The sequence below is a fragment of the Ochotona curzoniae genome, unplaced genomic scaffold (genome assembly GCF_017591425.1).
Source record: "Ochotona curzoniae isolate NIBS_2020 unplaced genomic scaffold, NIBS_Ocur_1.0 contig_46, whole genome shotgun sequence".
Classification (NCBI taxonomy): Eukaryota; Metazoa; Chordata; class Mammalia; order Lagomorpha; family Ochotonidae; genus Ochotona; species Ochotona curzoniae.
This window is the reverse complement of record NW_024466340.1, coordinates 7,345,905-7,356,858: the sequence shown is the minus strand read 5'-3', so window position 1 is coordinate 7,356,858 and position 10,954 is coordinate 7,345,905. Positions and strand designations below refer to the sequence as shown.

General features: G+C 61.2%; 1 protein-coding gene across 1 annotated transcript in view; it reads left to right on the top strand.

The window, feature by feature from the left end:
- Positions 1–611: 611 nt before the first annotated feature.
- SCARB1 (scavenger receptor class B member 1) overlaps positions 612–10,954 on the top strand; it is a 48,318-nt gene continuing 37,975 nt past the window's right edge. Inside the window, exon 1 of the mRNA XM_040987135.1 lies at positions 612–786. Within this exon, the coding sequence (XP_040843069.1) occupies positions 661–786 (126 nt within the window). The 5' untranslated portion in view covers positions 612–660. The remainder of the gene's footprint in view (positions 787–10,954) is intronic.

Genomic DNA, 10,954 nt, shown 5'->3' with positions numbered 1-10,954 from the left:
TGCACTGCCAGGCCGGGTGGTGCTTGCTGATAAGGGCCAGGCGACCAGGGAAGGCCCTTCCGATAACGTGGTCTGGACAGCCATGGAGCCTGGAGCCCGGCCCTGAGGCAGGGATCTGCGAGGCTGACACCGGAGACAACAGGGTTGGCATACAAAGTAGGTGCAGAGGTGAGGGGGTGGAGTGGAGACCCTCTGTGGGCCTGGGCGAACCTGAGGGTCGCTTCCTGCTCACTGGGAGGAGAGGGCACGAGGAAGGCAGAGAAGCAAGGGAGAGGGGAAAGGGGCCTGGACGCCAGGCCCAGCCCACGCCCTGGCATCCCACGCGCCTGGCCACCCCTGCCGGGGAGAGGAGGGTGGGCGTGTCCCCAGGCCCCGCCCCGTGCAGGCCCCGCCCCGTGCAGGCCCCGCCCCCGTCCTGGCATCCCACGCTCTGGGCCTCAGCGCGTCTGGCCACACCTGCCCGGGCGACGAGGTGGGCGTGTCCCGAGGCCCCGCCCCGGTCAGGCCCCGCCCCGCGCGCGCCCGCCCGAATCCGGAGCTGAGGCGCGCGGGGGCGGCGCGGCCGCCGGGCCATGGCGCATAAAACCGCGGGCCGCCGGCCGGGCCGCTCGTCCGCACGTCGCCGAACCCCGAGTCCCCCGCTCCGCAGCCGCCGCAGACATGGGCGGCCGTGTCCGAGCGCGCCGGGCGGCCGCCGGGCTGGGCATCGCGGGGCTCGTGTGCGCCGTGGTGGGCGCCGTGCTGATCGTCGCCGTGCCCCCGCTCATCCGGCAGATGGTCCTCAAGGTGGGTGAGGGCGCAGGCCCGGGCTGGGGAGGCGCCATGAGCGCCCCTCTGCCCGGCCGCGGCGGGAGGGCCAGGGTCCTCCACGCCGGGAGCCGGAGAGGCGGCCCCGGGTGCCGAGCGCAGCCTCCTCCCCGGTCAGCCCGCCCGGGGTCCGTCTCGCAGCCCCCGCTGGCCCTGCAGACTGGAAGCCCAGCCTGAGCCGCTCTGCCCACAGGGGCAGGCGGGCAGCTGCCCAAGGTCCTGGGTACACACGGCGCGAGCTCTTCCCTCTGATTCCAGCCCTGCCCAGCGCGGCTTGCCCTTTTAACCAGGGAAGCGCTAGGCGGTCAGCTGGCCGGCTTGAGGACAGCCGGGGGCTGCAGCCTGCCTGGCCAGGGCTGGACAGTTGCTGAACACCACCTGGGCACTGCTTGAGGCCCGATGTCCGGCGGGCGATCCTGAGGCCCGGCCTCCGCAGGGCGGAGGGGCGGAGGGCACGTGCGCGTCGAGCGGCCGCCCCTGCTTGGGACCCGGCGGACACGGCCCTTGACTATCCTAAAGCTCTGAGGCATGCAGGACGTGCCCGGCCTCTTCTTGCTTTGACAAATCCGGTCGCCTCGCGGCCCGGGACGCGCCTTGCCGGTGCGGAGGGCGGGAAAAGCGACCGTTGTCGCCGTGCTGGCGAGAGCTGCAGAACCGCTTGGTGGTGCTGGGGTTGCAGGTGCCCAGCCGGGCGCGTTATCCCCGGGGCAGCCCGCCCCGGTGCGCATCGCTGCCTCCCAGGTGGTGCGAGCCGCTGACCTGTGCACACAGCACCTGGCCCGGCGCGCTCGGGGCGTGGGGGCGGCAGGAGTTTACAGATGAGCCTGTTGGCAGCCCCGCCGCCGACGGGCGGGTCTCAGGCTGTGGGTCAGGCTCAGGGTGTGTGTGTGTGTGGGGCCGGCCCCACTCTCCCCACTCCTTCCTCTGGGCCGCCAGAGAGGAAAACCGCAGGAGTCCCCATTCTCCAGGAACCCCGGGACAGGGAGCTGAGCTGGGGCGGCCGTGGAGGAAGCGGCCCAAGGCGATTGGTTTGGGGCCGAGTGGTGTGAAGGCACCAGGGAGGGCCGGCACGCCCCTCCTGCCGGCTCTGGCCAGTCCTGGAAGAAGCAAGCCCGTGTGGGGCCGGGGGCGGGTAGGGGGCGTCCCGCCCTGTTTTCTTTGGCTGTGCGCACCCTTCTGCAGTTTGAATGGGAGTCCTTGTGTTTTGGCGCGTTATTATTATTTTTTTTTAACGCTTTTTGGGCAGTTAAAGAAATTCATACGGGACAGACGTGAATATTGACTTGTCAAAAAAAAAGGTCAAGTGAAGAAAAAAGGAGAAAGTTTATTGCTGTGGTCTTCCGTGCGCCTCTCTAGGCCGCTACTGTGCAGGTGGGCGCAAATATAGATGTAACCTTAAAACTATGTTGGAGGCAGAGAGCGAGCTGGCTGCCATCTCCCATTGGCTGGTCTGCTTCCCCAGTGGCCGTGCCTGAAGCTGAGAGAGGAAACTCCATCTGGGTCTCCCACAGGTGGCAGGAACTCAGGTTCGTGGGCCCTCCCTGCTGCCCACCAGGGCCTTGCATGTGTGCTGGAAGCAGGAGCCGGAGCTGGGGGCTGAGAGTGGGCCCTCCCTGCTGCCCGCCAGGGCCTTGCATGTGTGCTGGAAGCAGGAGCCGGAGCTGGGGGCTGAGAGCTGCACCTCCGACCTGGGCCGGGGTGTCCCGGCGGCTCGCTCGGTCCCTCCACCTCTGCTTCTCTCTCTCTCTCTTTTTTAAGCATAGATTGAGTGGTGCTACGTGTGACTATCCTAAAACGGGCCTTTCATTTACTGATTTTGCTAGAAGCTTTCCCACATCCTACCGTGAAAGTCTGCCGCACTTCTCCTCTGCCCTGGGGTTTCTCTGACACGTGCAATGTGCCTCTGCTCCTCTGCCGACTGTCCTCTTCATGCACGAGGGTCAGTGGCGGTCCTGGCAGCGCCCCTGTCTGCGCATGGGACAGCCTGACTCTGCAGATGAGACTCAGTTGGAGCTTTAGTTTAAATTAACCAAGGCAATGAGATGCACTGAGGGGGGGGAGGAGAGGAAGGGAAAGCGGGGCAGAGGCAGAGAGAGAGAGGGAAAGAGGGAGAGAGAGATTTGCTGGTTCACTCTTTTTTTTTTTTTATAAAGAGGAGAATGCTTTTCTTTTTATTTTTTTTAAAGATTTATTTATTTATTGGAAAGTCAGATATACAGAGAGCAAAACAGACAGAGAGGAAGATCTTCCATCTGATGATTCATTCCCCAAGTGAGTGCAACAGCTGATGCTATGCTGATCCGAAGCCAGGAGCCAGGAACTTCTTCGGGTCTCCCACACGGGTGCAGGGTCCCAAGGCTTTGGGCCGTCCTCGACTGCTTTCCCAGGTCACAGGCAGGGAGCTGGATGGGAAGTGGAGCTGCCAGGATTAGAACCGGCACCCATATTGGATCCCGGGTGCGTTCAAGCAGAGGACTTTAGCCGCTAGGCCACGCCGCCGGGCCCTGCTGGTTCACTCTTAAATGCCTGTGACTGCCAGGCTGGGCTGGGCTGAAGCCAGGAGCCTGGAGCTCCACTCGGGCCCGCGGTGTGCCCACCTGCTGCCGCCTGGGGTGCACATGACAGGGAGCTGGGACTGTATCCCTGGCACTCGGATGTGGGTGCCTGGCATCCTCGGCGGTGGCTGGACTGCCGGGCCAGAATGCCTGCCCTCATCTGGCTTTGGGCGAAGACGGCCCCCTGGCCCTGTGGACAGCGGGGCGTGGGCCTGCCCCAGCCTGGTCCCAGAGCCGGTTACACTCTCTCAGGGCTCCTCCGATGGGTTTGGTGTGATTTCTCAGGCTCCTGATGTGCTTGAGTGGGATGGCGATGCGTTTTGAAATCTGTGTCAGGTTCCAGAACTTGAGCCACTGCTGTGCCCTGTGCCAGCGGGGGTGGGGGGACCCCAGGCCGGTTCTTCCAGACAGGGTCAGCTCTGGTTTGCCTCGTGGTGGGATTATGCGGTACAAAGGAGATTAGGGGTGTGTGAGCGCCCTGGGCATATCGACTTTTCCATCAGAGGCTCATGGCTGCTTTGGGAAACAGGCTGAGGCTCTGGGACTTCTCCTTTCTGCAGATAGAGAAACTGGGCCAAGGCAGAGGTCTGTGGTGGGATGGGACACAGAACCAGCAGTGTGGAGGGCGGGAGGCCTGTGTGGGGACCCCGGGAGCCAAGTGCAGGGGCTTCCTGCAATGGACATCCAGGCCGAGGTTTGAAGGACCTGGACCTTGTGCTGCCGCGGGGCAGGGTCGTGGCCGTTTGCATCGCCATGCTGCTGCGGGAGGTGGAGAGGCCGCATCCCCCGGCACGGTGCTGGGGTTCAGGGCCCACTCCCTCCCGGCTCTAGCCTCCTGCCGGCACACACCCTGAGAGGCAGCAGGGGCTTGGGCCTCTGCCACTCATGTGGGTTGGGAAATCTGGATGCAGCTTCCAGCTTCTGGCTCTGGCTTGGCCTTGACCCAGCTGCTGGGGGCCTTTGGGAGTGACTCAGTCAGTGGATGAGACCTTGCTCTCTGTCTCTGTGACTCTCAGTTAAACATATTTAAAAATATTTTTAAAACCCATCTGTGCAGACGGTGGTCTATATTGTTAATGGGTTAATATGAGCGTGTGTAAGTTTTGGAAAAGGTGTGGAAGGGTCTGCCCAGGCTGACCATGTCGGTGGCTTCTAGGCGGGAGGCCCAGGGCTGCTGCACACACATGCACGTGTGTATATAAGATATGTTTAATTAAAAATTACACACAAATCTACCTCATTCCCCTGAGAGTGACCAAGCAGGTTAGACATAGGAATGCGGGAATCCCAGAGCAGAGAGGGGCCTGCGAGGAAGTGGAATTCCTCCCTTCCCGTTTCGTGCCCTGGGGAGGGCAGGCCAGCGGGTAGAGAGAGCATATGCAGGCCGTGCCTGTGAACTTGGCAGGGGCAGAGCGCCCCGGGGAAACCTGTCAGCACGCTTGGTCAGGAAGCAAGCTGAGGGGAGAGGCTCGTTCGCGGGACCTGGCTGGGACGTGCGTGCGGGAGAGCTCCCCGAGGTGGCCAGGACCCCTGCGCCCACGGGAGCTGAGCCCCGCAGGCCGAGTGTGGAGGACCAGCAGGCCTGGTCCAGGTGCCTGACGCTCACCTCCAGGGACGGTGGCCAAGGCCTCCACTGCGACTGGGCTCTGGGGAAGCTGGGTTTCCCCAGCCAGGCTGCCAAATGTGTCCCTTCTGCCAAATCTAAGGGAAGCTGGGTTCCCTCTGTGGTCTCTCACTCCCCCCCCCCACACTTTTTTAAAAGATTTACTTATTGGGGGTTCAGTGCAGTGGCCTAGCGGCTAAAGTCCTCACCTTGAACGTGCCAGGATCCAATTTGGGTGCCGGTTCTAACCCCGGCAGCCCTGCTTCCTATCCAGCTCCCTGCCTGTGGCCTGGGAAAGCAGTCAAGGACGGCCCAAAGCCTTGGGACCCTGCATCCATGTGGGAGACCTGGGGGAAATTCCTGGCTCCTGGCTTCGGATTGGCTCAGCACCAGCTGTTGTGGTCACTTGGGGAGTGAATCATCGGATGGAAGATCTTTCTGTCTATTCTTCTCTCTATATATCTGACTTTGCAATAAATATAAATAAATCTATTTTTAAAATATTTTATTTTTATTGGAAAGGCGGATATACAGAGAGGAGAGACAGAGAGGAAGATCTTCTGTCCGTTGATTCACTCCCTAAGTGAGCGCAACAGCTGATGCTATATCGGTCCAAAGCCAGGAGCCTCTTCTGGGTCTCCCACACGGGTACAGGGTCAAAGCTTTGGGCCATCCTCAACTGCTTTCCTGGGCCACAAGCAGGGAGCTGGATGGGAAGTGGAGCTGCTGGGATTAGAACCGGCGCCTATATGGGATCCCGGGCGTGCAAGGCGAGGACTTTAGCCACTGTGCCATCGTGCCGGGCCCAATAAATAAATCTTTAAAAAAAATTTTACTTAGTGGGCCCAGCATGATAGCTTAGTGGCTAAATCCTCATCTTGCATGTGCCAGCATCCCATATGGGCATCGGCTCATGTCCCAGCTGCTCCACTTCCTTCCAGCTCCCTGCTTGTGGCCTGGGAAAGCAGTCGAGGACGGCCTGGAACCTTGGGACCCTGCACCCGCGTGGGAGACCTGGAAGGAGCTCTTGGCTCCTGGCTTTGGATCAGTTCAGCTTTGGCTGTTGGGGTCACTTGTGCGGTGAACCAGTGGATGGAAGATCTTCTGACTCTCCTCTCTGTAAATCTGCCTCTTCAATAAAAAGTAGTGTCTTTTTAAAAATTTTTACTTACCTACTTATTTGAAAGAGAGAGTGGGTGCAGCAGAGGGGTCTTCCGTCCACCATCTCGCTGGTGGCAGGGACCCGAGGACTCGAGCCTTCGTCTGCTTCCTGCCAGGGTGCGTGGGCAGGGAGCCGGGTCAGAACCCGAGCTGGGCATGAATGCAGGGTCCCAGGCAGCAACTTGGCCGCTCTGCTAAATGTTCACCTGTGCCCAGCTTTGTTCCAGAAGTGTCTGCAGCCTGAGCCTCTTCACCGTCTCCACTGCCCGTATAGCCCTGGGCTCCGTCACCAGATGGACGCTGTGGAATCGTGTCCCCCTCTGCCCACAGCCCTCTGAACCACCTCGTTCCCTGTCTCCCCAACTTCCTGTGTCCCTCAGCTGGCCACACTTGCCTCCCAGGTGGTCTAATCCCGCCCAGAGTCCCCGCTTGCCCGGAAGCCTCAGCCCCTGGACGCGTGTGCTCGCTGCCCCTGAAGTCCCTGGTATTGCCCCATCCTGGGACCCCCTTCTCCCTCACAGACCTCAGACGTCAGCCAGGACCACAGGGCCCTGGGCCGGAGCAGCCTGGCTCAGGTCAACCCTGGGACGCCAGCTGTATGTGGTATGACAAACTTGCGGTCAGAGCTCAGACAGCCCCGTTGTCCCCTCCTGGCCTGCACGGTGGCCTGTGGGAGCTAGGACTCTGGAGCTGCCCTGAGTTGCTTTGTGCCCTAGGCCAGTCTCCTTTGCCCATAGTTCAGACGTGGGAGCTGGTGATGGATGCCAGCTGGTGCATACCTGTGACTGCCAGACACCCCTGAAAGTGCTCTGTGTGTGTTCGCTCATTTCATTTGGTGTCCAGTCACCACTGTCCCTGTTTTACTGTGGGACACAGCTGCACAGCACCATGTGGCATAATCAGGATTTCAACCCAGGGTGCTCGCTGAGGGTACAGGCCGCTGGGAGGCAGGCTGCTCCTGTGGTCACACTTGGCCATGGCTGCACCTGGGTGGGCTCGTGGGAACCCCTACATGGCTGTGGGCTGTGACTCCGCCCCAGGTCTCCTCATGCCCGCTGGACAGGTGGTACAGACAGCTTGGCAGCTCCTCTCTGGGCCCAGGTGACAGACCCTGGGCACTGCCACAGGCAGACACCCGGTGCAGTTCTCATGGGCTCCCAGCATCACTGGGGCTTGTCTCCTGCCTGAACCGTGAGGGCCAGCTGCATCTTCTCTGGCCTCTGCCAGCCCCTGCGATCAGATGTGTCACACACACAACAGATGTCTTTTTGTTTTTCTTCCTTTCATTGTTTTTTGTTGTTTGTTTTTTGTTTGTTTATTTCTTCCTTCCCTTCTTTTTCTTTCTTTTCTTCCTTTCTTTCTGACTTTTAGTGGAAAGTCAGATTTACAGAGCGAAGGAAATACAAAGAGAAAGATCTACCATCCACTGGTTCATTCTCCAAGAGGCCACAACAGCCACAGCTAAGCCAGGAGCCAGGAGCCAGGTGCCTCTTCTGGGTCTCCCACACGGGTGCAGGGTCCCAAGATTTTGGGCCGTCCTCGACTGCTTTCCCAGGGCACAGGCAGGGAGCTAGATGGGAAGTGGAGCAGCCAGGACATGAACCGGCATTCATATGGGATCCTGGGTCATGCAAGGTGAGGACTTACTCAACTAGGCTACCATGCTGGGCTCATAGCAGGTATTTCTTAGAGACTCCCACATTTAGAAGCATGAGATGAAGTGTGGATTTACTGGGGCCGCAGGTGGGGACCTTGGTCAGGGTCAGTTGTGGTCATAGGTGCATCGTGCCTCTGGTCTTCCTCTCCCTGCCCTTGGGCTTCCTGTTCCTCCTGGGGGGCCCTCCTTGGCTGAGCCCCGGCCACTGCTAATTTTAGTCTCTGTGGAGCTTATTTTTATTTCCTCTTTGTGCGTGGTGCAGTTGCTTCTTGCCAGCTCCGCAGTGTGACTGCCTGAGTCTCACACGTGAGCTTTGATGTGTGACCGAGTAGGTGCGTGTGCGAGCAGGTGTTGTGCCACACCACCACACGTGTTCCTGGCTGGTGCATGGGCGCGCGTGTGCCAGCCTCCCCACGCATGCACACTGTTGCTGTGCGTGCAGGTGCCCACCAGTGTGCTGGCAGTTCCTGCTGCCATCCAGCCCTCGTGAGGCCAGGCAGGTGTGTGTTGGTGCTTCTCCCCGTTCTGGAAAGCAGTCCTCACTCCTGGAATGAAGCGGACTTGCTGCGCCCACACGCACAAGTCACCCTGATACCTGGAAACGCTTCACGCTGGCCTCAGCCTCTTGGGGGGCTGAACGACTGCAGGGTGACAAGACCCGTCCTGTCCCATGGACCCTGGGCATAGGCGGGTCTCCTGCTCCTTGGGTCCTAGGTCCTAGGTATAGGTCATTCAGATGGTCCCTCTGCAGAGGGTGGTCCTGTGTCCTTGGACAGCCCAGAGGAGCTCCCATGGTTGGCCCAGGGGAGTATTCTGCTTCATAGCCTTAGGCCCAAGGGCCCCACGGGCATGCCTACCCCAAGCTGTGTGCCCTGGGAGGGGGCAGCAGCTCTGGTACCATCAGCATGGTTATGATTCCAGAAACTCCACCGTGGGGCCAGCCTGGAGTAAAAATATAAGCCAAGTGGAGAATCTGTCTTGTTTTCCTGCCCCTCCCCTACTCCTTCAAATGTGACCTTGGCCTCCACTGCCCCCAGGGAGTGCCCAGCTGGAGCTGCAGCCTAGACAGCAACAAAAACAACACAGATGCTTCCCTTGGGTGTGGGGCCTCCCAGGCCCAGGAGTGGGCACTTACAGCTTCTCGGGGGTGGATTTGCAGCTGCTCTGGGCAGAAGCCCCCAGACCCAGAGCGGATGCCCTCCCAGCCTGAGGCGCCGCCGGCTTTATTGTCCTGTTCCTCTTCCTGCGGCACACTCCGCTTCTTCCTGTTCACTCAGTGCCTAGGGCTGGGGAGGGGGAAGGAACAGGGACGGCTCCACCCTTGCTTGCTTCCTGGCATTTTGGGTGAAGGTCTCCCACCCTGGCTGGCTGCCCCTGAACCTCCTCTCTGCGCTCACCCTCTTGCTGTTGGGGTGTCCTCAGGCCAGGCGACTCGGCCCCGGGCTCCTGCACCTGCCTGCTCGCGGCCTGTGTCCACCCTTGCCTGCCAGCGGGCCTTCTCAACGCTGGCCGCAGGCTCCCTGTTCCAGGCTACCGTCAGGCCACCGGCCTCCTGCACTTGGAGGCCTCTTGGCAGGCGCAGCCCGAGAGGCCTCGACCCTGGATGCCTCTCTGGTCTGGCCCCCACCCGTCTGCTTCCTCACTGGGCCCCTGCTACCCGCAGAAACTCACTCCGTAAGCATGGGCATGCTGTCCTGCCCCTGGCTCTAACTCCTTCCCCAGACACGTACCTGCCCTGTTCTCTACCTTGGACTGTCCACAGCTGTGTCCCAGATCCCAGCTGCGCATGGTGAATGACGCTGTAGGAGACGGGTAGCTCCATGGTGGCGTGTAGCTTGTGCGTCCCAAGCCCTCTGCCTGCTGCAGCCTCCACCCCCGCTCTGGGCACAGCTGCTGGAGCGTCCTCCTAGGGCTGCCCGGCCTGCCTGGCCCGGTCCCCTTGAAACCAGAACCTGCTCTCGAGGCCGCAGCCGGGCGGTCAGCTCACCTCCCCACTCCAGTGCTGTCCCTTCTTCCCCTGACTCTGAGGCTTGGGTCCTCTTGTATGTTTCAGCTCAAGGGTACCCTCTTGAGGGAGGCCCTCCCCTGGCCACCCCCCGTGGGCAGTGCTTTGCGCAGGTCCCTGCTGTGTTGGAGCCACTCCGGGCTGTCTGTGAAGTGGTCTTATCCACCTACTTGAGGCTGCCCAAGTACCAGGGCCTTTGTCTGCTGTTGGAGCGGGAGACGGCTGCCTAGGTGGGGCTCCTCCATGCCCTTGGGGTTCTTCCTGCTCTGGGATGCCATGCTGGTGAGTCCCCTTAACCTTGGAGTGGCTGAGCTCAAGCCGCAGGGGCACCCCGAGGCCGGGGTCCTCCTTGCTCACTATGCAGTCGGTGCCTCCTCCCTGCCCTGTGCCTGGGAGCTGCCCCCGGGATCCCCTTCTTGGCCCAGGTGGAGGTGGAGTGGCTGGAAAACCCCCAGCTCTCTGAGATGGGGCCAACTGTGGGGTAGCGGTGTAGCCCTGGTCACGGCATGGTGTCGGGGAGGTGTGGGGCAGGGTCTGGGGTACCTCTAAGGGACAGAGGAGTGCTTCAGACTGAGCAGAGCGGGCCTGGGGACCAGCCATCGCCGCTGTCTCGTCCTTGGTCCTTGCCGCAGGAGCCGGTGGGGGTGGGGGCTGCTGTGGGACAGCAGAGAGGAGCGCTCTCCCATCTCCTGGTTCAATCCCCAAATGCTGACAGCAACAGCTGGGCCTGGGTCAGTCCCAAACCAGGAGTGCAGGAGCCAGTGTGTCATTGGCGGCGCCTTCCGGGGTGAGCATCAACAGGGAGCTGGGTTCGGAAGCAGAGGCAGGGTGGCACCCAGCCCTCCCCTAACGGCTCAGAACCGGGGCCTAAGGGACCGAGGTGGGGATAGGTGGTGTCCCGGAGGACTGAAGGTGTGCTGGCTTGGCGGTGGAGGGGAGGTGGCCGGCAGTGAGACTGGGGCTGGCTTTCCGCAGAGAGCTGCCAGCGGCCCTGCCCCTGCCGCAGGGCCCCCTCCCCCAATAGACAGTGCTGGGGGTTGTCTCTCGAGGAGGTGGCAGCTTATCAGCCACTTGTTATCAGGGAATGTTTCATCAACTGTCTGATGGTCAGCCCTGGAGCTCACTGGGCCTCACTCTGAGGAAGCCAGAGCGTGGAGGGAGCGGGC